Here is a 22422-nt window from a genome sequence, read left to right as displayed (position 1 = left end):
TTTAGGACAATTTTCTTCAGATAAAAATTTAAAATCATCACTTCAGAAGTCATTTACAATTCCAACAAACTAAAAGTAGTGAAGACCTAATTGAAGACAATATTGAGCTCTTATCTACATTTGTGCACATGTGGCTGATGCAATAATGATTTGGTTTTTGTGAACATGATGATAACTATAGTCAAATTAAGCATATTTATGTAGATGTATTTTAGGAATATGAAACAGATAACTTAGCCATGCTATTATCCAATCATTTCTTAAGTGCATTATAATTTTATATACTCAGTTGTGATTCTGGTTCTTGTACTATCAAGCTGTCTATTTTGTTAGTAGATATGTGAAAGCACCTGGGTAACATACAAGTTGGAGAAAACTAACACTCTTTCTTGGTTTCTTTGTCACTATCACCCTTGTTGTGAAAAAAGATCATAGCTTTTTCTACCTAATCCCCATTTCATCTTTCTGTATTATTTGTTTTCCTTTAGTCATAACACAGTGAGCTCAGATTAATAAGAAAATAGCATCACAGTTTAAGATAATATTGATTATGGAGAACAACCGAGAATACTGTGTGTTTTCCTTGACAAATTGATAGGGTGGAATTCTAGAAGCACCATACAATATCTTTCTGAAGAAAAATTCAACAGGTTGTAAAACCCAGCCTCAGTGAACCCAGAAAACCATAAGTGTTTGAATCACCATCAACAGGGGGATGGACGATTCTAGAAGGTTAATATAATATGTGCCTTTTTTGAAATAATCTTTATTGCTTTTACGTTTCTACAGAAATGCTATCCACATTCTTCATAATTTGTGGAATTTGTGTGTGTGTGCGCGCACGCACCCTTAGGAATCACAAAGAGAATACTCTTCACCCTTAGGAATCACAAAGAGAATACTTGGAGGAAAAAAAGGTTACCAGAAAATTTGTCATTTTTTTTTTAAGATGCTGAACTTTTCACTATTTCTACAAGGTATGCAGCTGCATAGCAAGCAGGGATACAGAGGGCTTTCCTGCTGAGCTAACAGGTTTCTGTTTTGATGGAAACAAGTAAAAATTATAGTAATTTTGAGGGTCAGTAGCACAACTATCCTACATCATATGCTTAGATGGAAATTTTGTATGTCAGCTGGATTATAACTACTGCTGAGTTCTTAACCCTACTTAATATCAGGCAGGATTTTACCTGGCACTTTCAGTTCATTTCCTTTAACAAAATTACTCTTAATAATGTTATTCTTTATTCTCATGAGAATAGTTTGCTACTTATCTCTCTGGGGTTTCTTACTAACAGAAGCTTTTATTTACTAACAATTAATTCTGGCTATGTTATTGAAACTTAAGAAGTAATAATATAGGAGAAAAGGGGATCAACACAAGATGTTTTTTCTTTCCTTTACAGCTACCCAGACATTAGTCATATCTAAACAAGGTGGCATCTTCAGAAATTTCTCACAAGCACACCAAAAAAAAATCATAGAATGAGGGTGATCTGACCTCTACCTGTGCAAACAAGTGATGTTTAATCTTTCCACCCACCAAAGAATGAACATCTCATTAAAAAGTAGTTTCAGAATGATGGAAGCAGGAAGCAAGAGATGTAAGAACTCTTACAATGTGTTCTTTATTCACATTAATATAGTTATTTAATAGCAAATGTTAGTGTGGGTGTGATAGCAACTTTTTCTTACAAATAAATCCCATATGGAAATATGTATCATAAAAGTGAGCATCACTATATGATAAAATTTCACCCTGTAATTTGTGTGGTCAATGTAAAAGATGTATCATCCAGATAAATGATCTCATCTGGGATGCTGAGGATTAAGGCATTCAGTTTTTTGGTTTTTTTTTTAATCCTCAAAATAAAATCAAAGCATTATTTAATTACCATATACCAGAACTGACTCTGCCTCTGACTTTTTCACTTTTGCAGCTCTCTTTACCACCCTGTGTTGTCAATGTTTGTCTTTAACTAGTTATAATGATCTACACACCCACCTTGGGGAATTACTATGCAAGTATCATTAAAATGGTACATGAAAAATCATTTTGTGCTCTCAGACTGTCCAGATACTGATATAAATACAAAGGATAAATTTGCGAGTTCCAGGTCTTGGTAAACTTCATCAAGTTTATACCAATAAGAGATAATGCCATCAATTTCTGAGGCAGAGAGTGAATGGGAGTCATGATTAAGACTATGACATAAGCTTGGCCCGAGTTTTCAGACTAGTAACTGAAGGTTTGATATGCCCCAAAGACATAATCCAGCACAATATGTTTTGCAAATATTTTAATTAGTTTAAAATTTTTAAATCAAGATTTTACATAACACTCATTTCCAGATTCTACTGAAAAATTTTAAGATCTAAATATAAGAACTACACTCCTTAGTACATCTTTCTGCCTGCTTCACACATCTGAGATCCTGATCCTGTTTCAGATATGTTTACAAGGCAAGAGCATGGACTGACTAGAAGTTTTAGCAACTGATATCAGTTCAAGGGCTATTTTATTTGGTCAGTATCTTAAAATTGTTAACAATGACACATTTGAGAATTTATTCAGAATGTAAATAACAAGATAATTCTTTCTACCAAAAAATTTTATGTTCTAATACTAATTTATCAATGTTTGTACATATACAAAAATACAGAAACTCCTCTGTAGATTGTTTGAGACCCATTGCATGTTCTGTAATTGAGTTCTGAGGAAGGAAAGAGATGTTAGAAGAATAATAGAAAAACCTTAATTTCCGCATAATATTTTATTCCATTACTCTTCAGCTAGAGAGCCTTTCTTGACTTCCTGTTGCTCAGTGCATAGAGTTCAGAGACCTGTGTATGATTTTTTTGTGTGGCTTTACCTGATCTTTCTTGGTTCATTTCTTAACATTTTTCTAAGTGATTTTATCTAATAAAGTTTGAATAAATGAATAATGAGAGAATCAGAAAAAGTCTCCACGTTTGTTTGGTTTTATAATTCATAAGATTTAAAGACAGACATATTTGGATCAAATTCTAGTTTGCCACTTAATTAGTTATGTGATCTTGAAGAACTTATTAATGATATGACCTAAACCTTTCTAAACTCCAGTTTATCACCTGGTTCTTAGTTTTCATGTAGATAAAATTACATAAGAATATACATATGTTTTCTCCTTTTTCCCATACAGTCCTCCATACAGTTAGTTTTCTGGTAGTGTTCCATTTGCTTAAAACATTTCCTAGGTGTCTTCAATATATAAGAACTTAATCATGCCTAATATAAGAATCATACTCATCACAATATTTTGTTAACATCTCCTGTAACAGAGTTTCAACCACATAATTTATTATTTGTTTAATGATTTAAGAGTTCTCTCTGTGACTATGTTAAGATTTTTCAAGGGCAATGGAAATAACTCAAATATCAAAAATAGCAGGGATGATGAAAACAATTGGCATTTATATATCAAGTTTTGATAAACCAAGGGCTTTCACACACTTTATCATATATAAGATTTACTACTCAAAAAGCCTTGTAATGTGGGTAAGGTAAGTATTGTTCTTGTTACCCTAATTTCATATGTGAGCTGAGAGACCTAGAAGACCTAGAGGACATGCCAATTTTTGCCTATAGTTAGAAACTCTAATTTATATCTTCTGCGCTTTGAATCCAGCGTTTCTCTACTACATCATATTTTCTTCTAAGGAACAAATAGAATCATATGTATATGGTTGATTGTGACAATAAAAGTTCATTGATTGATTTATGAAACCTAAGATAGGTTTTAGAATACAGATAATCTTTTCTTCACAGAGTTTCACAAATGTGTACTTTTATTGTCATCGCATTTGTAGTTATGACAAATAAGTTTGCTCTAATTTAGAGATAAAGAAACAAAGTTTTTTGATTCACCAGGGATTTCCAGACCAACAGCCCTTGGGAAGTGCTTTAAGATTACTAAAAGTTTATACCAGTAGCAGGCATCGCCAGAGCCCATCCCTCCCTAGAGTAGTACACCCTGGTTTTCATATCCCTTTGAAGACTGTTCTGTCCCCAAAAGGTGCTTGTGTCACATCCCTGACTTCAAAGGGTGTTTTAATTTGTTCCCTCTGGTAAATACATTGCTCTTGAGTAATGTTTTATCCTTGGAAATAGTTTCTTTTGACTTATCTAAAAGGATGTTAGTTTCAATGGACTCTGGGATCCCAGCCCTCATTATTACATGTGGTTTCTACTTAATGGATTCTGTCTCCTCTGTCCCTGATATTTTTTCAAGTTAATTATTTGTAGCAATATCACAATGAATAAAAAGTCCTCAAGGTGAAAAACCGGAATAGTGCCCACAAATAAATGGCCAACCTAATTATGGGTCTGAAATATATGCCGCAAGAAGGTACAATACTGTTTATATATTAATTTTACAAGGTCGTAGATAATGGATCTGTACTATTGTAATCAAACAGAGGACACATGGTACAATCCAAAAGAGAAACAAATGGGTCCGAGCACTGGAGATTGCTCATGTAAAAGGAAAGGTCAGAATACTTATGCACCATCTACTGGATGGTTAAGCTTTCAAAACCAATGTAATTATATACAAATGCACTGAGATTGATTTAGATGTATTTATTAGGTATGCAAGCATACCTAGTCTTTATATTGGTCATTAGCCCTCAATATGAAAAAGATTCTTCAGTAGATTGTGGTACATTATATGTTAATGAATTTGACTTCTTTTTTTTTTTTTTTTTTTAAAGGTGACTATTGTGTCACATTCCAATTCATACGGATTAGAGGTTCTCAACCCATAGAAAGCCTCAGAATCACCTGGTGAATTTGTTAACATACAGATTTCTGTCTCTCTGTTAGTTTCTGATTTACTAGACCTGAGTTGGGAAAAAGGAATTATTTCTAATAAGTTTCCAGGATGGCCGAGTGCGATGGCTCACGCCTGTAATCCCAGTTTACTCAGATGGCTGAGGCACGAGAATTGCTCGAGCCGAGGAGGTGGAGGTTGCAGTGAGTCAGAATTGCCCCACTGCACTTCAGCTTGGGCAACAGGGTGAGACTCTGTCTCAAAAATAAATAAATTAATTAATTAATTAATTAAAATAAAAATAATAATAATAATAAAAAGAACTGGTTCCCAGGTAATGCTGATGCTGCTGGTCTATGGGTAGCATTGATACCGATAAAAAAGATATTAGTGTAGCAAATCCCGCAGATACCCTTTATTAAAGCAGTTTCAGATGGTCTGATTTAGCCTGATTCCCCTACCATTATAAAGTGTTCTGTTGATACTAACACACCTTGCTAGAGCACTAATAGTGGCTGAGAATGTCTAACAATTTTTATTTGAGATTTATGTTTTACATAAAATAATACTTGCAAATAATTTTTAAAATCTCATCATACTATGAAGACTATGGTGGTAACCAGCAATCCTCTTGCCCACCTTCCCTGCTTGCAATTTCTGATACCCAGGGGCAACTACGTCAATCTTTTGTTTTCATTCTGTCGTATGACTCCATATTTATAGATAACGTGTATATTACTGTTCTCTATTTTTCCTATTTTGGTTTTATCTACTGCTTTCCCATTAAAGAAAATATCTATTTAACTGTCTTATTCCAGTCTTTCCCTCAACCTCCAGTATAGTTATGTTAGTTAAGCCAATATTCCGGTTAGATTATTCATATCTGAATCAAACAGTGTGCTATGATTAGGCTTTCTTTTTTATACATTGTTTTTGTTTCTTATAGCCTTATCAATTGGCACACTTTTCATTTGCTTAGTTTTTAACATATATCATTCATTAATTCTAATCTCTTTGGAAGAACTGTAACTCTCATTTCAAGTTTTTTTAAAGGAAAGAAGGTGTGTGTGTGTGTGTGTGTGTGTGTGTGTGTGTGTGTGTGTGTGTGTTTTCCCCCACAGAGGCATCGTTTCTGGAGCTTCTCTCCATTCCGTTATGCAGTGGGACTGGAGGATCTCTGAATTTGCTACTATTTTGCCATCTCTCTGCAATGTTGTATTTCTTCCCTCTGTCTCTCATTTTATTTGTTTGTTTGTTTTTCTGTTTCTCAGTAGGGTTCCTTTGACCTTCATTTTCCAAACTGTCTCTTAATTTTTCTCTCCCTGATATCACATTTTTACATTTCAGGAACTCTCTCTGATTCTCTAAATGCTTCTTTTTAAAATTTCTGTATCTCTGAAGGAACTTTTCTTAAAGTTCTTTAAGAAAATTAAATTTAGAATTTTTGAAGTTTTTATCTGCACCTTATATTGCCTCTGTTTTCTTCAAGTTTGGTATGCTTTTTGTTTCTTTTTGGCCTCTTAATTATATGTTAAAGGCTCTCCGAAATCCCTGGAAATCCTTTGCTGCCTATTCATACTCATGAGTGAAGTCATGAAAATAGTGACATGAAGTTCTCTGTATACAGAAGGGCTTGCTAATTAAGCTATTTCCCACGTGGTTACTGGGTGTGGACCTAGGAACCAGTAACTGTATCTCTTCCAGTTGATTTCAATTCTCCAAGTAGAAATTCCTCCATCTCTTATGTAAGGATGTCAGCTGTGGACTGGCAGCTTTCTGGAGGTCTAGTAAAGGAAGATACCTTCATTAACAATGTTTGATACATAGGCTAACATGGAACCATGATTTTCACTGCAGTTTGACAACCTTATATTCAACTGTTTCTTGTGGCCTGAGAACATACCATTCACGCTCCAGTCTTCCATGGGTGGGAGTACAGTGGATGGCCCTCAGAATTCACCCCCTTGTTTGAGTGGAAGAGAGAACCCAGAAGAGTCTAACTGCCCCTTATTAAAAATGGTCAATCTTTATCTTTTCACCTTTAACCTGACAATCGGATATATAAAATGTCCCCAGTTTGTACATATTTTGAAAATTCAGTGCCATAAAAAATACTTCCTTCCCAGTAGTTCCCAGCTATTTACAGAAACTTTATGTGAATTCTAATATCATCTTTCCTGATGCATCTGATGCTTTATTGTCGTTTTCATTTGACTTCTGGAGAGAGTAAATGTTAACTTTTGTGTTCAATTAACTTTTGTTCAATCTGCATTATATTACTACTTATTAAGAATTTGCTCTCTTACATGTATCAAAATAAGGAAAATAGAGTGTTCCTGGTACCCAGAGAGAGCTCACACACTGGAGTTTACACAAGAATACCTCCATGTTTCATGCACTGTAAATGCATGGCTGAGACAAAACATGGGTTATGCATTTCGTATTCATTTGATTCTTTAATACTTTCTATGCATAACTGAGTTCTAAAATTTCTAATTATAAGATGATCAATTCAAAAAATGCTTGACCTTTTAAAATGTTTGCTATATATTGCCAAACCTGGTACTTTTCCATTTTCTTTTACTTTTACTATGTCATTTTCTATTTACTTTTCCATAACTTTTGTTTCATCTTCCTTTAAAAAATTATCATCATTCCTAATAGTTTATATAAATTCACCATAATCTTTGTATATTTGTCCCTCTTTTTTTCTGAGCTCACCAATATTATGAGCAACAAATTCTTTGAAATATGTAGATTATAGTCACCTGATTGGGAAAATATTTTCTCTGATTTTAACTACCTTTTTTAAGGAAAGAATATTATGCCCCATTTTTATCCTTTCAAAACAAGTATATCTTTTATAAACTATGAAGATAGGCTAAAGGTAGATAATTTTTCAAAAGCATAATGGCTATATTATCTAAAACTAAAAAATAAGACATTTTGTATCTTGAAAAGGCTGTTAGAATAAAATTACCTCACTGAAATTTTTCATTTTTTGGCTAAATTGACTTTTTCTTTTTGCTTTCTAGAATTTTATTTTCTTCATTCAGTTGATGTATTACTTATTTCCAAAAAAGAACAAAAGAAAAAATAGTATGTAAATTTGAAAACACTTATTTTACATTATCTTGACTACAAGATTGTGAAGATAAATTTTATTCAAAATGATTATTGTTTCTTATTACCAGAAATAAACACCACAAAAAAAGAAGTAGCTTCAGCAATGTACACAGAAATAATTTTCACGTTGACATGATAACATATTAGACTTTGGAAAAGCATGAACTGTATTTTGTGACTATAGTTGATGAATGGGTGATAATTTTAAGTATAAGTGTAAACATGCACTATGTTTCCAGAAATCTAGATGAGAGACAGTATTTAATAGTTTTTAAGAGCACAGTTTTGGTCTTAACAGAACTGGTCCAAGTCCTGGCTCTGCCACTGTGGTTTACCTCAAGTTATTTTAGTTATTTGATCCTCAGTTTACTCAGCAGAAAAATGGGGATTTACAACCTGAGGCTATCATAAGGATTAAAAAAACTTCTATACGCAGAGTATTTAACATAGAACCTGGCACATAGTGAGCATTCAATGAATGGTTGCTAATGTTACTACAAAGCCGTTCAGATATGTTTGATCAAAATAAATAAAACTGTACCAATCCCAAACAAAATTAATTCAATGCACCACCAAAATTGGTAGCACCATCAATATTTACACTTTGGGCAAATAAAAACAGCTCGGCATTTATGCTTACAGGTGACACACTAAATAGTAGTGTCTCTGGATGAAATAAAATAGGGAATGGTAGTTGTTGTGGGAGAGATGTGCTCTCATTTTAAAGGTTAAAAAAAAGATTTAAAATGTGTATAAATCTGGTCACCAGCGATAGCTTTCTTTTCACTATACACAGAGGATTCACTTATTTAACAGATATTCTTTGATTGCCTATTATGTGCCCGGCTGTGTTTACCTACCATGCAAAAGGAAATACCTCCTTTTTATGCTTGAATACTTTCCTTTTCCACAGACATTTCCACTGGGCCTGGGAGATGGGCAATTCTATTCATGGACAGATGGTTTGAGAAGAAAGGACTGGCATGACTATGAAAGCATTCAGAAAGAGGCTATGCGCTCAGGTATGAAGTTCAGTGTACGCCAAAGTGCTACTTCACTCGCAGCAGTGTCTCATTTGTCACGTAAAGGATCTCTAATTAGCATTTCTTCTGCACACAGTAAAGTATGTTTCATGGGGATATTGGAGGTGATACTAGACAGAACCTAAGTGACTTCAAATTTCAGAGAGAAAACAAATAATGAATAGTCTTTTTAATATTAGCTGCAGTAAAAGTCATTAAAATTTAATAAATATATAGTACTGTATATTCCCAACTGCTTGTTAATAATTTCTAGGGGTATCCTGGGATTTGTCAACGAGACTTGACCTGGTAGATATGTATCTTGAGCAAGATTCACTCCTTAGAGCTGAAGTGTATCTAACTGGCAATGCGAAGTATTTCATTTCTACCAACATTTCTAGACACTGGCAGGACATACAGCAAGTCAGCAGGTCAAGCAGATGGGTTTCTAAGGTTGGCAATAGTTGGAAAAGCAATCAGGCAGTTAAATGGAATCAAGTAGGTCTGTTTATTTGTAGCAGAGTTCTAGACTTGTGCTAGAGTTAAAGGACAAAGTAGCAGGAAAGAATAAGTCTTTACACTTTGGGAGGCCAAGGTGGGCAGATCACGAGGTCAGGAGATCGAGACCATCCTGCTAACATGGTAAAACCCCATCTCTACTAAAATACAAAAAATTAGCCGGGCCTGGTGGTGGGTACCTGTAGTTCCAGCTATACGGGAGGCTGAGGCAGGAGAATGGCCCATGAGGTGTAGCTTGCAGTGAGCTGAGATCATGGCACTTCACTGCAGCCTGGGCGACAGAGCAAGACTCCGTCTCAAACAAACAAACAAACAAACAAACAAACAAAAGACAAGTCTTTCTAGAAGGACTTAAAGATTAGGTTGTTGTGAACAGAAATTCAGAAGGGTATGTAAGTAGAAATCCAGTGAAAGTGAGTAACTCATGATAGGAAACCCATATTCTTTTGTTCAGCCAAGTAAGTTATTTTCTCAGTGAGGATGTCACAGAAATAGAGCAGCTACAGTTTGGTAAAGACATCTCAGCAGCCATGAGACACTGCATTCAAGGTCAAATCAGCAGCAGAATTATGACTAGCCACGGTGTAAGGTCCTCTTACTCAACTAGAGTTAGGAACAAAATTGTTCTGGGCTGTGAAATGTTCGTAGCTCTGTATCAGGTATGGCTGACTTAATTACAGTCTTTTTTATTTTCTTCCATTCCTTTTCTTCAAAAAAAGGCCTGCCCCACGCCCTATCCTCAACTTTATTAAAGCGGCTTATTCCAAAGATGTTCCCTGTTTTCAGAGAATCAACTTCTTCCAGGTTCTATCATCTTTCCACCTTAGGCAGTGACCCCATGAATGGTCGTGAAAGTGAGTTCCTTACCAGCATCCTCACTTTTCTAGTACTTTTATCTTTTTCCTCTATTGGCTCAATCAACCCTGTATTAATCCAACTACTTGTTTCTCCTTATGACCCCAGGATGCTGAAGTTTTTTGGAATGTTTTCATAATCTTACCAATGGAATCTTCCACAAGTTAATAATAATAATAAAATTGCCCAAATTTATTGAATGCATGTTTTCTACTAAGTACTTTGCATATGTATTTTATTTAAATCTCAGAATAACTCTGATAGGTATCCCAAATTAAATAAAACTGAGTTCCTATGAATTTATTAAATTTTATCCAAGTTCAAGCAGCTAATAATTTCCAGCTCTGGATTAAGAACCAGGTCTTATCATGGTCCATTATACTCCACTGTTAAATAATAATATTTGGACAATATGGAGTAATGGCAAGGACACAACAGGAGAAAGACACACCTAGGTTCAAATCCTAGCATTTCCATACAGGCGCTGTGGTGAATCGATTTCTGTTTCTGATATTCTACTTTGTAGAATTTATTTAAGGATTAAAGATAATATACCTACAGTAATTGTCCAATTATTTGGACATATTGGAAACTCGACTAATGATAACTGTAATTATTAATCCATCTAAGTTACTTTAACATGAATTGGCATGCCTATCCTTTGCTTGTACTAATGAGTTTTGAATACAAAATCCAGTGCTTCACATTTATATATGCTTCATACCACCCTTTCCACCTCCTGAATAAACTTGTCTTTTCTATCTTCATCTTTGCTTGGACCAAGGGAAAACTGATCTACAAAAGAAATTGGTAATATCACAAGTTTTTAAGTACAAATTCTTTGTGTAATTAAAAAGCTTTTAAATAGTAGAATTTTTTTTTCACTGGAGGATATATGATAAATTTATAGACTAAAATTTATTATTTTTATACAATGCAATATATCATAAAGAAAAATGTATTAAAACATACATGTGTGTACACACACACTCAGGTACAGAGTCAAAATCAAATAACATCTGTGTATTTCATATATAGGACAAGAAAAAGGATCATTTGTGCCATTAAAGTCCAAGACTTTAATTTTGTGTTTACTCTATTATTTTTCTCTGTAGTTTTTACTGCCAGTGTATTTATCCTGAATCAAATACTGGTAAGTTTTGCCAGTGTTTGACCTTTATCTAAAAATTTAATTTTACTGTATGACTTTCTTCTTTCACTCAAAAATATTTTTGAGATTTATCTAGATCAATGCGTGAAATGTTGGTTCATTTTTACTGTTGTTAAATTTTCTGTAACATTGTCCTCTTGGTGGGCCTTTGAATAGTTTTAGTTGTTGTGTATAATGCTGCTATAAGTATTCTTGTGCATGGTTCTGGGGTAGAGACAATATTTTATTAAGGTACATATTTAATAGTAGATTTGTATGTCTAGAGAATGCACAGTTGAACTTTATTAGGGCATGACTAGCTGCCAAAATTGATACACCAATTTCATTTCAATCAGTAACGGATAGAATTCTCATTGCTGTACATCCTTGTGAATATTTGAAATTGTCTGACTTTTTCCCCAAATTTGGTGATATGAAATAGTCTCTCACTGTTACTTAGATTTGCATTTTATTAATGCAAACACATTAAAATGTGGTTGATATCTTTTTTATGCTTTTGGGCCATTTGTTCTTCCTTTTTGGTAAAGGTCCTATTCATTTCTGTTTCCATCTTTTGAATTATTTGCTCCACACAGTGTTCTTGATTTATTTTAAATTATATCCTTTGGTGGTTATATTTAGTGACAAGAACTTATCCTACATTTTGTAGACTATTTTAAAAAATCTCTTTATGTATGGTTTAATGAATAGTTTTCAATTTTGAGATAGCCAAATTCAGCAATCATTTGTAAAAGATAGGTCATACTGATGTTCTACATTGTCTTTTAAAAATTTGATAATTTTGGCTGGGCACAGTGGCTCACACCTGTAATCCCACACACTGGGAGGCAGCGGAGGGAGGACTGCTTGAGCCCAGGAGTTTGAGAGCAGCCTGGGAAACATAGTGAGACCTCATCTCTACAATTAAAAATATATATGTATTCTTCCAGGTGTGGTGACATGTGCCTGTAGTCTCAGCTACATGGAAGGCTGAGGCAGGAGGATCACCTGAGCCTGGAATTCGAGGCTGCAGTGAGCTATCCAGCCTGGGCTGGAAACCCTGTCTCTAAATAAATAAATAAATAAATAAATAAATAAACAAACTTGATAATTTTACATTTTACATTTGGGTCTTAAATCCACCTAGTGTTCATTTTTATATAATGTGAGGTAGGGATCCAATATTTATTTAGTTTTTATTCACTTAACCAATTATTAGCAACATTTATTAAGAAATTTGTCTTTCCTTCCATTGCTCTGAACTATTGACTCTATTATAAATTAAGTTCCCATATTTGTGTGTTCTCTTTCTGGGTTCTCAATCTTGTTCTGTGAGTAAAAATCCCTATGCTAATGCCACAATAGCTAATGTACTATATCTTTATTACAGCTATTAATAGCTGGTATAGCTTACCAAAAAAGAGCTACATTCTTGCTCTTCTTTATGTTGTCATTCTTACACTGTATTCTTCCTTAAAATTTTGCATTCAGTTTTAAATTTCACATTAACATATGAAGATACGCACAAAAAAGTGGGAATTTTTTAATTGTGTTTAGCCTATGGATGAATTAGGGGATTATTGATATTTTCCAATATAGAATAGTCTATTCTATGGTACAGTATTATATTTATTTGCTAATTCTTTATTATATTTAAGGATGGCTTTGTAATTTTGTTCTCAGATTATGTTTAGTATTAATCTTAGTAAACTAATATTATGTTGATTTTGTTCACATAATGATTATATTGAAATTCCTCATTGTTTGTAATTGTAATATAGAAATGTTAATAACTCTTAACACTGATATGAATTTAGAAAATGTTCTAAGCTTTTCTATTAATTCAAAACATTTACCAATAGTTTATTTTGGATTTTCAAAATGCAGACACTCATATTTGATAGTAATGACAGTGATTTAAAAATTTTTTTTTCTATTCTAGACCTATAATTTTAGTTTTAGTTTTCTCCTATTATTATAATTGCTAAAAACTGCAGTGTAACATTGAATAGTTGGTAATAATGGCTACTTCTGGCATTTTATGATTCTCACAAAAGGAATTTAAGTGCTCATTTTGAGATTTTATCTGCCTGTCTATTGTTAGATCAATTTATCTAATGTAAATACATTTTATCATGTTTATTAACACAATACAAATACAGTATGCACTTTAACAAATACACTTATGTTATTTCTGAATCTGTTTTGCTGAGAGTTTGTGACTTTCTTTTAACCTGAAGGGGTGCTGATTCTATTAAAAGTTTTCTGTTCATTTGCATTTATTAATATAGATAAGATAAATTTTCTCCTTTAATCTGTTATTTGGGTAAATTATATCTGTTGCTTTTCTAACAGAAACCATATTTGTTATTCTAGACTAAATCATTCTTTTTATAATAACTATATTTGATTTGTTAATATTTTGTTTGGCATTTTCAAATCTTTACCTATGAATTAATATTGGCCCCAAATTTTCTATTCTTATCAAGTCTTTGTCAAGTTTTGGTAACAGTATAATGACAGCTTCATAAAATGACTGTTTAATACTTGCTGTTTCTTATACTTCATAATTGTTTGTTGTAAACTAAAATTATTTCTTTAGTGATCATTATGGATTTTTTTATGGATGAAGCTCTGTTGACCTGAACTTTCCTTGGAGCATACATTTTTAACCACTTGGCTAACATTTTATGTAGTTAAAGTAGTAGTTGATTATCTATTTCTTCTGGAACTAATGGTATTCTTCTAGTAATTTGTCCATTATATCTAAATGTTTATATTTATTAACACAAATTTATTTACCTATTCTTATGTCCTCATAAGATTTTTGTAATGCCTGCGATGCTTAAATTTATATACTTTTTTCAGATTTTTTTTCTACTTTCTTAATCTATTTCTACAAAAATTTTTCAGTTTTTTATTTGTTTGTTTGTTTGAGATGGAGTCTCACTCTGTTGCCCAGGCTGGAGTGCAGTGGTGTGATCTCGGCTCACTGCAACCTCCACCTCCCCTCAAGTGATTCTCCTGCCTCAGCCTCTCCAGGAGCTTGGACTAAAGGCATGCACCACCACGCCTGGCTAATTTTTGTATTTTTAGTGGAGACAGGGTTCTACCGTGTTCGCCTGGCTGGTCTCGAACTTCTGACCTCTGGTGATCCGCCCAACTTGGCCTCCCAAAGTGCTTGGATTATAGGCATGAGCCATTGCCCCAGGCCAAAAATTTGTCACTTTTATGACTTACTTCAAAAGCCAGTTTTTGTCTCTGTTCATTTATTTTATTTTTCTCTAAATTTTTTCTGACTTTTAAAAAATGTTGTTTGCACTAACTTTTTTATTTTTCACTTTTAAAATTTCAACATTTAGTTTTGTTTCAGGGGATATGTATGCAGGTTTGTTACAAGGGTATATTGCATGATGCTGAGGTCTGGAGTATGATGGAACCTGTTACTCCGGTTCTGAGCATAGTGCCCAGTCGGTAGTTTTTCAGTACTTGCCCACTCCACTCCTCATGCCCCGTAGTTCCTAGTATCTCCTATTCCCATCTTTTTGTGCAAGTATGCCCAGTGTTAACCCATAAATGGGTTAACTCCCACTTATACATAAGAATATGTAATATTTCATTTTCTGTTTCTGGGTTAATTTGCTTAGGATAATGACATCTAAGTGCATCCATGTTGCTGCAAAGGACATTATTTCATTCATCATTATGGCCGCATAGTATTCCATGGTATACTTAAAAATAAATTTATACCTCCTAATTTTAGTCATTTTTCTATTGTAGAATAAGCATTTGGGAAACTAAATTCCCCTCTAAATATTACTTTAACTACATTGCACTGCTCTGTGATCCAGTGTTCCACATTGTATTTGTTTTTCTTTCAATATCTTTTGGAATGTCTAGCCCACTTAAAAAGCGCTGAAACTATCTTAAAATAAGAAAATTCAGAAACTCTTTCCCAATGAAATCTCACTAATCTTTGTAAAAGTATATTAGCATGATAGGCAGCATGCATTTCATTACATAATTTGTTAGTGTTTTCATTAATGTTGTTACATTTATCTTTTGTTCTGGTAATTACAGCTCTGTGGAATATTTGGTGATTTTTGAGATATCAGATACTTTATTTTATTTTGTTTTACTTTTAATTTTAGGGATACATTTGCAGGTTGATTCTATAGATAAATTGCAAGTTGTAGGAGTTTGGTGTACATGTTGCTTCATCACCTAGATAATAAACATAGTACTCAATAGGTATTTTTTTTGATCCTCAATCTCCTCCTATCTTCATCCTCATGTAGGTCTTAGTGTCTATTGTTCCCTTCTTTGTCTATGTGTACTCAACGTTTAGTTCTCACTTATAATAAGAACATGCGATGTTTCGTTTCCTGTTCTTGCTTTAGTTCACTTAGGATAATGGTCTCCAGCTCCATCCTTGTTGCTGCAAAAAAACATGATTTCGTCCTTTGTTATGGCTTACATAGTATTCCATGGTACATATTTACCACATTTTACTTATCCCGTCTACCACTGATTGGCACCTAAGTTGATTCCATGTCTTTGTTATTGTGAATAGTGCTGCAATGAACATACACATGCATGTGTCCTTATGGTAGAATGACTTCCTTTGGGTGTACACCCAATAATGGGATCACTGGGTTGAATGGCAGTTCAGTTTTAGGTTCTTTGAGTAATCTCCAAAATTCCACAATGGCTGAAGTAATTTATATCCCCATTAGCAGTGATTAGTGATCACTAATGATGAGTAACGTTGAACATTTTTTTTTCATTTGCTTGTTGGCTATTTGAAAAGTGTTCATATCCTTTGCCCACTTTTTAATGGGTTTGTGAATGTTTTGCTTGTTAAATTGTTTAAGTTCCTTATAGATTCTGGATATTAGACCTTTGTCAGATGCATAGTTTACAAATATTTTCTCCCATTATGTGTGTTGTCCATTTACTGTGTCAATAGTTTTCTTTGCCGTGCAGAAGCTTTTTTGCTTGATTCAGTAGCATTTGTCAATTTTCGGTTTTGTTGCAGTTGTTTTTGATGTCTTCATCATGAAATATTTGCCAGAGCTTAAGTCTAAAATGGTATTTCCTAGGTTTTCTTCAAGGATTTTATAATTTTAGGTTTTACATTTGAGCCTTAATCCATCTTGAGCTGATTTTTGTATATGGTGTAAGGAAGGGGTCTAGTTTCAATCTTCTCTGTATGACTAGCCAGTTATCATAGCACCATTTATTAAGTAGGGAGTCCTTTCCCCATGCTTGTTTTTGTCAGCTTTGTCAAAGATCAGATGGTTTCAGGTGTATGGCTTTATATCTGGGCTCTCTAGTCTGTTCCATTGGTCTATGTGTCTATTTTATACTAGTACCATGCTGTTTTTATTACTGTAGCCTTGTAACATTGTTTGAAGTCAGATTCTGTGATGCCTCCAGCCTTGTTCTTTTTGTTTAGGATTGCTTTGGCTATTCAGGCTCTTTTTTGGTTTCATATGAATTTTAAAATAGCTTTTTTTAGTTCTGTGTTTAGTTTTATTTAGTTAGTGAAGAACGTCATTGGTAGTTCAATAGAAATAGCATTGAATCTGTAAACTGCTTTGGGCAGTATAGCATTTTAACAATATTCATCCTGCCTATCATGAACATGGAATGTTTTTCCATTTGTTTATTTCATCTATGATTTCTTTGAGCAACATTTTGTAATTCTCATTGTAGAGATCTTTCACCTCCCTGGTTAGCTTTATTCCTAGGTATTTTATCTTTTTTATGGCTATTGTGGATAGGACTGCATTCTTAATTTAGCTCTCAGCTTGGATGTTGCTGGTGTATAGAAATGCTACTAATTTTTCTACATTGATTTTGTATCCTGAAACTTTGCTGAAGTTGTTTATATGATCTAGGAGCCATTGGCAGAGAATGGGGTTTTCTAGTTACAAAATTATATTGACTGGAAACAGGAATAGTTTGAATTCCTCTCTTTGTATTTAGATGCTTTTTATTTCTTTCTCTTGCCCAATTGCTCTGACTAGGATTTCAGTACTATATTGAATAGGAGTGATGAGAGAGGGTATCCTTGTCTTGTGCCAGTTTTCAAGGGTGGTGCTTCCAGCTTTTGTCTGTTCTGTATGATACTGGTTATGGGTTTGCCTCAGATGGCTCTTATTATTTTGAGGTATGTCCTTTCGATGCCTAGTTTGTTGAGGATTTTTAATATGAAGGAAAGCTGAATTTTATTGAAAGCATTTGCTGAATCTATTGATATGGTTATATAGTTTCTGTTTATAGTTCTCTTTATGTGATGAATCACATTTATTGATTTGCATATGTTGAACCAACCTTGTATCCCAAGGATAAAGCTTACTTGATCATGATGGATTAGCATTTTGATGTGCTGCTGGGTTCAATTTGCTAGTATTTTATTAAGGATTTTGCATCTATGTTTATCAAAGATATTAGCCTATAATTTTCTTTTTTGTTTTGTCTCTCTACTGGTTTTGGTATCAGGATGATGCTGGTCTCATAGAATGAGTTAGGGAAGAATGTCTCCTACTCAATTTTTTGGAATAGTTTTAGTAAGAATGGTACCCATTCTTTACATGTCTGGTCGAATTTGGCTGTGAATCCATCTGGACATGGGCTTTTCCTAGTTGGTAGCCTTTTTTCTAATTCCGTTTCAGAATGAATTATTGGTCTATTCACGATTTGAATTTATACCTGGTTCAGTTTTAATAGGCTGTATATTCCCAGAAATTTATCCATTTCTTCTAGGTTTTCTAACTTGTGTGCATAGAGGTCTTTGTAGTAGTCTCTGGAGATTTTTTTGTATTTCCGTGAGATTGTTTGTAATGTCAGCTTTGTCATTTCTGAATATGTTTATTTGGATATTCTCTTTTTGTCTTTATTGATCTTGCTAGTGTTCTATCTTATTTATTCTTTCAAATAACCAACTTCTACTTTCATTGACCTTTTGTATGTTTTTTTATGCCTCAACTTCATTCAGTTCTACTCTGATTTTGGTTATTTCTTGTCTTTTGCTAGCTTTGGGGTTGGTTTGCTTTTGTTTTTCTATTTCCTCAAGGTGTGATGTTTGGTTGTTAATTTGAGATCTTTCTAACTTTTTTGTGTGGGTGTTTAGTATTATAAACTTTCCTCTTAATGCTGCGTTGTGTGGTTAATTTTAGGATACATGCCATGTGCTGATAAGAAAGTGTATTATTTTGATTTTGAGAGGTGAGTTCTATAAATATCTGTTAAGTCCATTTGATCACGTGTTGAGCTTAGAATGCCAAAAATAGATGACCAAACTCTTCTGTCTTATGAGGTTTCTGCTGAAAGGTCTGCTGTTAGCCTTCTAGGGCTCCACTTGTAGGTCACCTGCCTCTTCTCTTTAGCTGCATTTAATATTTTTGCTTTCATGTTGACCTTGGAGAATCTAATGAGTATGTGTCTTGGGGTTCTCTGCATTTCCTGAAGTTGAATGTTGGCCTCTTGTGTGAGGTTGGGGAAATTTTCATGAATGACATCCTCAAATATGTTTTTCAAGTTGCATACTTTCCTTTTTTCCTGGGACACCAGTGAGTCATAGATTTGGTCTCTTGACATAATTCCATGTTTTTTGAAGTTTTTGTTTGTTGTTTTTTATTCATTTTTTATTTATTTTTGTCTGACTAAATTAGTTCAGAGGACGAGTCTTACAGCTCTGAGAGTCTTTCCTCAGTTTGGTCTCTTCTGCTGTTAATATTTGCAATTGTGTTGTAAAATTCTTGTAGTGTGTCTTTCAGCTCTATCAGATCAGTTTGATTCTTTCTTTAAATGGCTATTTTGTCTTTCAGTTCCTGATCCATTTTGTTGTAATCCTTAGATTTCTTGGATTGAGTTTTGAGTTCCTCCTTAATTTCCATAATCTTCATTCCTATCCATATTCTGAATTCTATGTCTGTCATTTCAACCATTTTAACTGGTTAAGAATCCTTGCTGGGGAGCTACTGTGGTCATTTGGAGGAAAAAAAAAAAAAAGACACACTGGCTTTTTGAGTTGCCAGAGTTCTTGTGCTGGTTCTTTTTCATCTCTGTGGGCTGATGTTCCTTTAACTGTGGTGTAATTTGATTATAATCAGTTTACTTTATTTCTGGAAATTTTCAGAGGGTCAAGGTTTTGTTATGGGTCTTTATTTGTAGCTGAATTCTTGTCTTAGTTTTACAGGGTGTGAGTTAGCAAAATATTTTTGCTATTGAAGTTTGGTCTGTGATCCAGTAGATGACTCTTAAGTGTAATGGCTAGTAGGCTGGTAGGCAGGCTTTACTCAGTCCTGAGGCTCTTCTGTGATTTCTCACATTTGTAGCCACCTTAGTTCCCTTCATTTACTTGAAATAATTGTTTTTAATAAATAGGTGGTATACATAGTGGAAGGCATGTTGTTAAACACTAGAGGTGAGTAATCAGAAAAACATATTATTTCCACCTTTGAGGAAATGGAGATTTCTTGAATTAATAAAAAAAATGTAAAAGGAGCAATTGAAAGACAGGCCTTAGGACCTTATGAGTAGCATCAGGATTCTCTTCTGGCATATCTGTGCCCTTAGAGTTAAACCAAACTGTAAAGATTATTCACATTAATTAAGGTTCAAAGAAATCCAGAGTTTTTATTATTTCATAATCTTACACCTCATTATTTTGGTGTTAGCATTGGCCAAACCAATTTATTGGTAGAAGAAGGGTATAAAACCCAGCATTGCAGGAGCAGGAAGGCTTCCAAAGTGAGGTAAACCAAATGTTAAGGCGTTAAGGCATATGCTAACATCAGTTAAGAGTTATGCTTTTATCCAGTTAACTCTGATTTCTCATTCTTATAAGTAGCCACTAACCTAGTCATACCTTAAGCATTGTATTCTTTTTTCTAACCTTATATTTTCTATGTGTAATGCCATTATAGTTCATTTAACTAGTTTTATGTTTTATGATGATTTATTGACACTGTATTTTATCTTTTAACAAACAGTTTAACTGCACCTCTCAGCTGTAGATTATCACAAAATAGATTAGCATGTTCTTTAATCTTCATCAAATTATTAATAAAAGTTGAATGAAAAGAATTTCAATACAAATTCCTTTGATACAATATAAAAGAGAATGTACATTTTGATATTGATTCATTATTCAATATACATTGAGTATAATTACAGTAACTGAAGAGCTATCTAGTTGACATTTCTCCACATATAATTTTTTTTTTTTTTTTTTTTTTTTTTGAGATGGAGTCTCGCTCTGTCGCCTAGGCTGGAGTGCAGTGGGGCGATCTCAGCTCACTGCAAGCTCCGCCTCCTGGGTTTATGCCATTCTCCTGCCTCAGCCTCCCGAGTAGCTGGGACTATAGGTGCCCACCACCTCACTCGGCTAATTTTTTGTATTTTTAGTAGAGACTGGGTTTCACTGTGTTAGCTGGGATGGTCTCAATCTCCTGACCCTCGTGATCTGCCCGTCTCAGCCTCCCAAAGTGCTGGGATTACAGGCTTGAGCCACTGCGCCCAGCCATAATTTTTTTTAAGTAACACATTTCTGAAATAAAAGTAAACTCTGCCTATGGCATTTTATGGAACTATAGATCTAACAAATTGTGCTGGGAGTTGAGAGGGGAAATGCAATTGCTTAGATAACTGTTTTTTAAATATATGATGTTCCCTATTTATCGTAACTTCCTTTTATAAGTGGTAAAAACATACATTTTAAATAATCCGTTCAGAGGTATGTGTGTGTGTGATGTGTATGTGTTTTATAAAATCATCATATCACTGATACATATTTCTAGAAAGCATTTGTTTTTAGTTTTGAACTTTAAAATTTTGTTTTTATTTTAACTCAAAATATTGTCACTGCATTTGACACTTGTTTTTGGATTAAAATATGAGTGAACTCAACATTTTTAAAAAGCTGGTTTAAACCCTTCTATATTATCTATTTGGTTGAAACAGTTTATACTCTCATCTAATCAATATATGTATTCCATGATAAGCCTCAGGAATTCCATGAAATTATGTCTTTTTACTACTTCAATTTGTCTTAATTAGTCATACTGGTAAGTTTGAATATCCGAGGCTTTATTGAGTCTTCTGTCATTTTATACATTTACTAAATCAAGATATACTTTTAAATGCCAAATACTGCATCAAGTTCTGGAAGGAAATTTTAGAAAAAAAGTAACTACAGTGGTTCTTAAAAAGGATAAGGCATTGTGGGAGGAGCCCTTGCTGTTTATTGACACTGTGGCCATTCTGATGCAAACCACCAGAGTCTCCTGCCTAAACTATTTCAGTAAGTATCTTAATGGATCTTGCTCCAGAGCTCTTCAAATAAAAGTCAGAATGATCATCTGAATATATATAATCAGACCATTTCACTCCTCTGCTCAAATGCCTTCAAAGGCTGTTAATCATATTCAAAAATAAATCCAAGTTTATTCCACAACCCGTAAGGCCCAACATGATCTATACCTGACCCATGTCTCTGACCTCAGCTCTTATTGATTTGTGTTCAGTTTCTCCACTGGCCACAATGGCCTCCTTGTTCTTCCACAAATGTACTAAACATGTTCCAGCAATTTTTCACTTCCTGCTCTTGCTGCTTTGAGCACTTTTCATACATATCTTCACAAACCTACTTGCCCCTTCCTTAAAGTCACCAGATCATATGTCCCCAGTTTAGAAAGGCCTGCCAATCACCATATTATCATATGTGGATATAGTTACTCTTATTCACTCTCTATCCTTTTACTCTGCTTACAGTTTCTTTCTAGCAAGTATCTTCCTATCCATATTTACACAGGTGTATTTATGTTCAATGAATCAAAATATATGATTTCATGAAATATAACCACTTGTCCAAGGGCTTTAAGTCACAGGATGGTCTTGAATCATTTGAACTGTGCTTTTGGAATAACAG

At 33.8% G+C, this 22422-nt stretch overlaps 1 protein-coding gene across 5 annotated transcripts in view; it reads left to right on the top strand.

Annotated features, from left to right (window-relative positions):
- The window catches only part of LOC105466678 (polypeptide N-acetylgalactosaminyltransferase like 6), a 1213852-nt gene that overhangs the window by 396224 nt on the left and 795206 nt on the right, over window positions 1–22422 (top strand). For 4 of the 5 annotated variants that reach the window (XM_011715760.3, XM_011715757.3, XM_011715758.2 and 1 more), the window contains one exon: window positions 8851–8959. In XM_011715760.3, the coding sequence (XP_011714062.2) occupies window positions 8851–8959 (109 nt within the window). Of the gene's footprint in view, window positions 1–1411; window positions 1605–8850; window positions 8960–22422 lie in introns of those variants that run through there. The other variant, XM_071092823.1, reaches the window with a different exon arrangement.

Source organism: Macaca nemestrina, chromosome 3, assembly GCF_043159975.1.
Source record: "Macaca nemestrina isolate mMacNem1 chromosome 3, mMacNem.hap1, whole genome shotgun sequence".
NCBI classification, from domain to species: Eukaryota; Metazoa; Chordata; class Mammalia; order Primates; family Cercopithecidae; genus Macaca; species Macaca nemestrina.
This window is presented reverse-complemented; position numbering and strand designations above follow the sequence as displayed.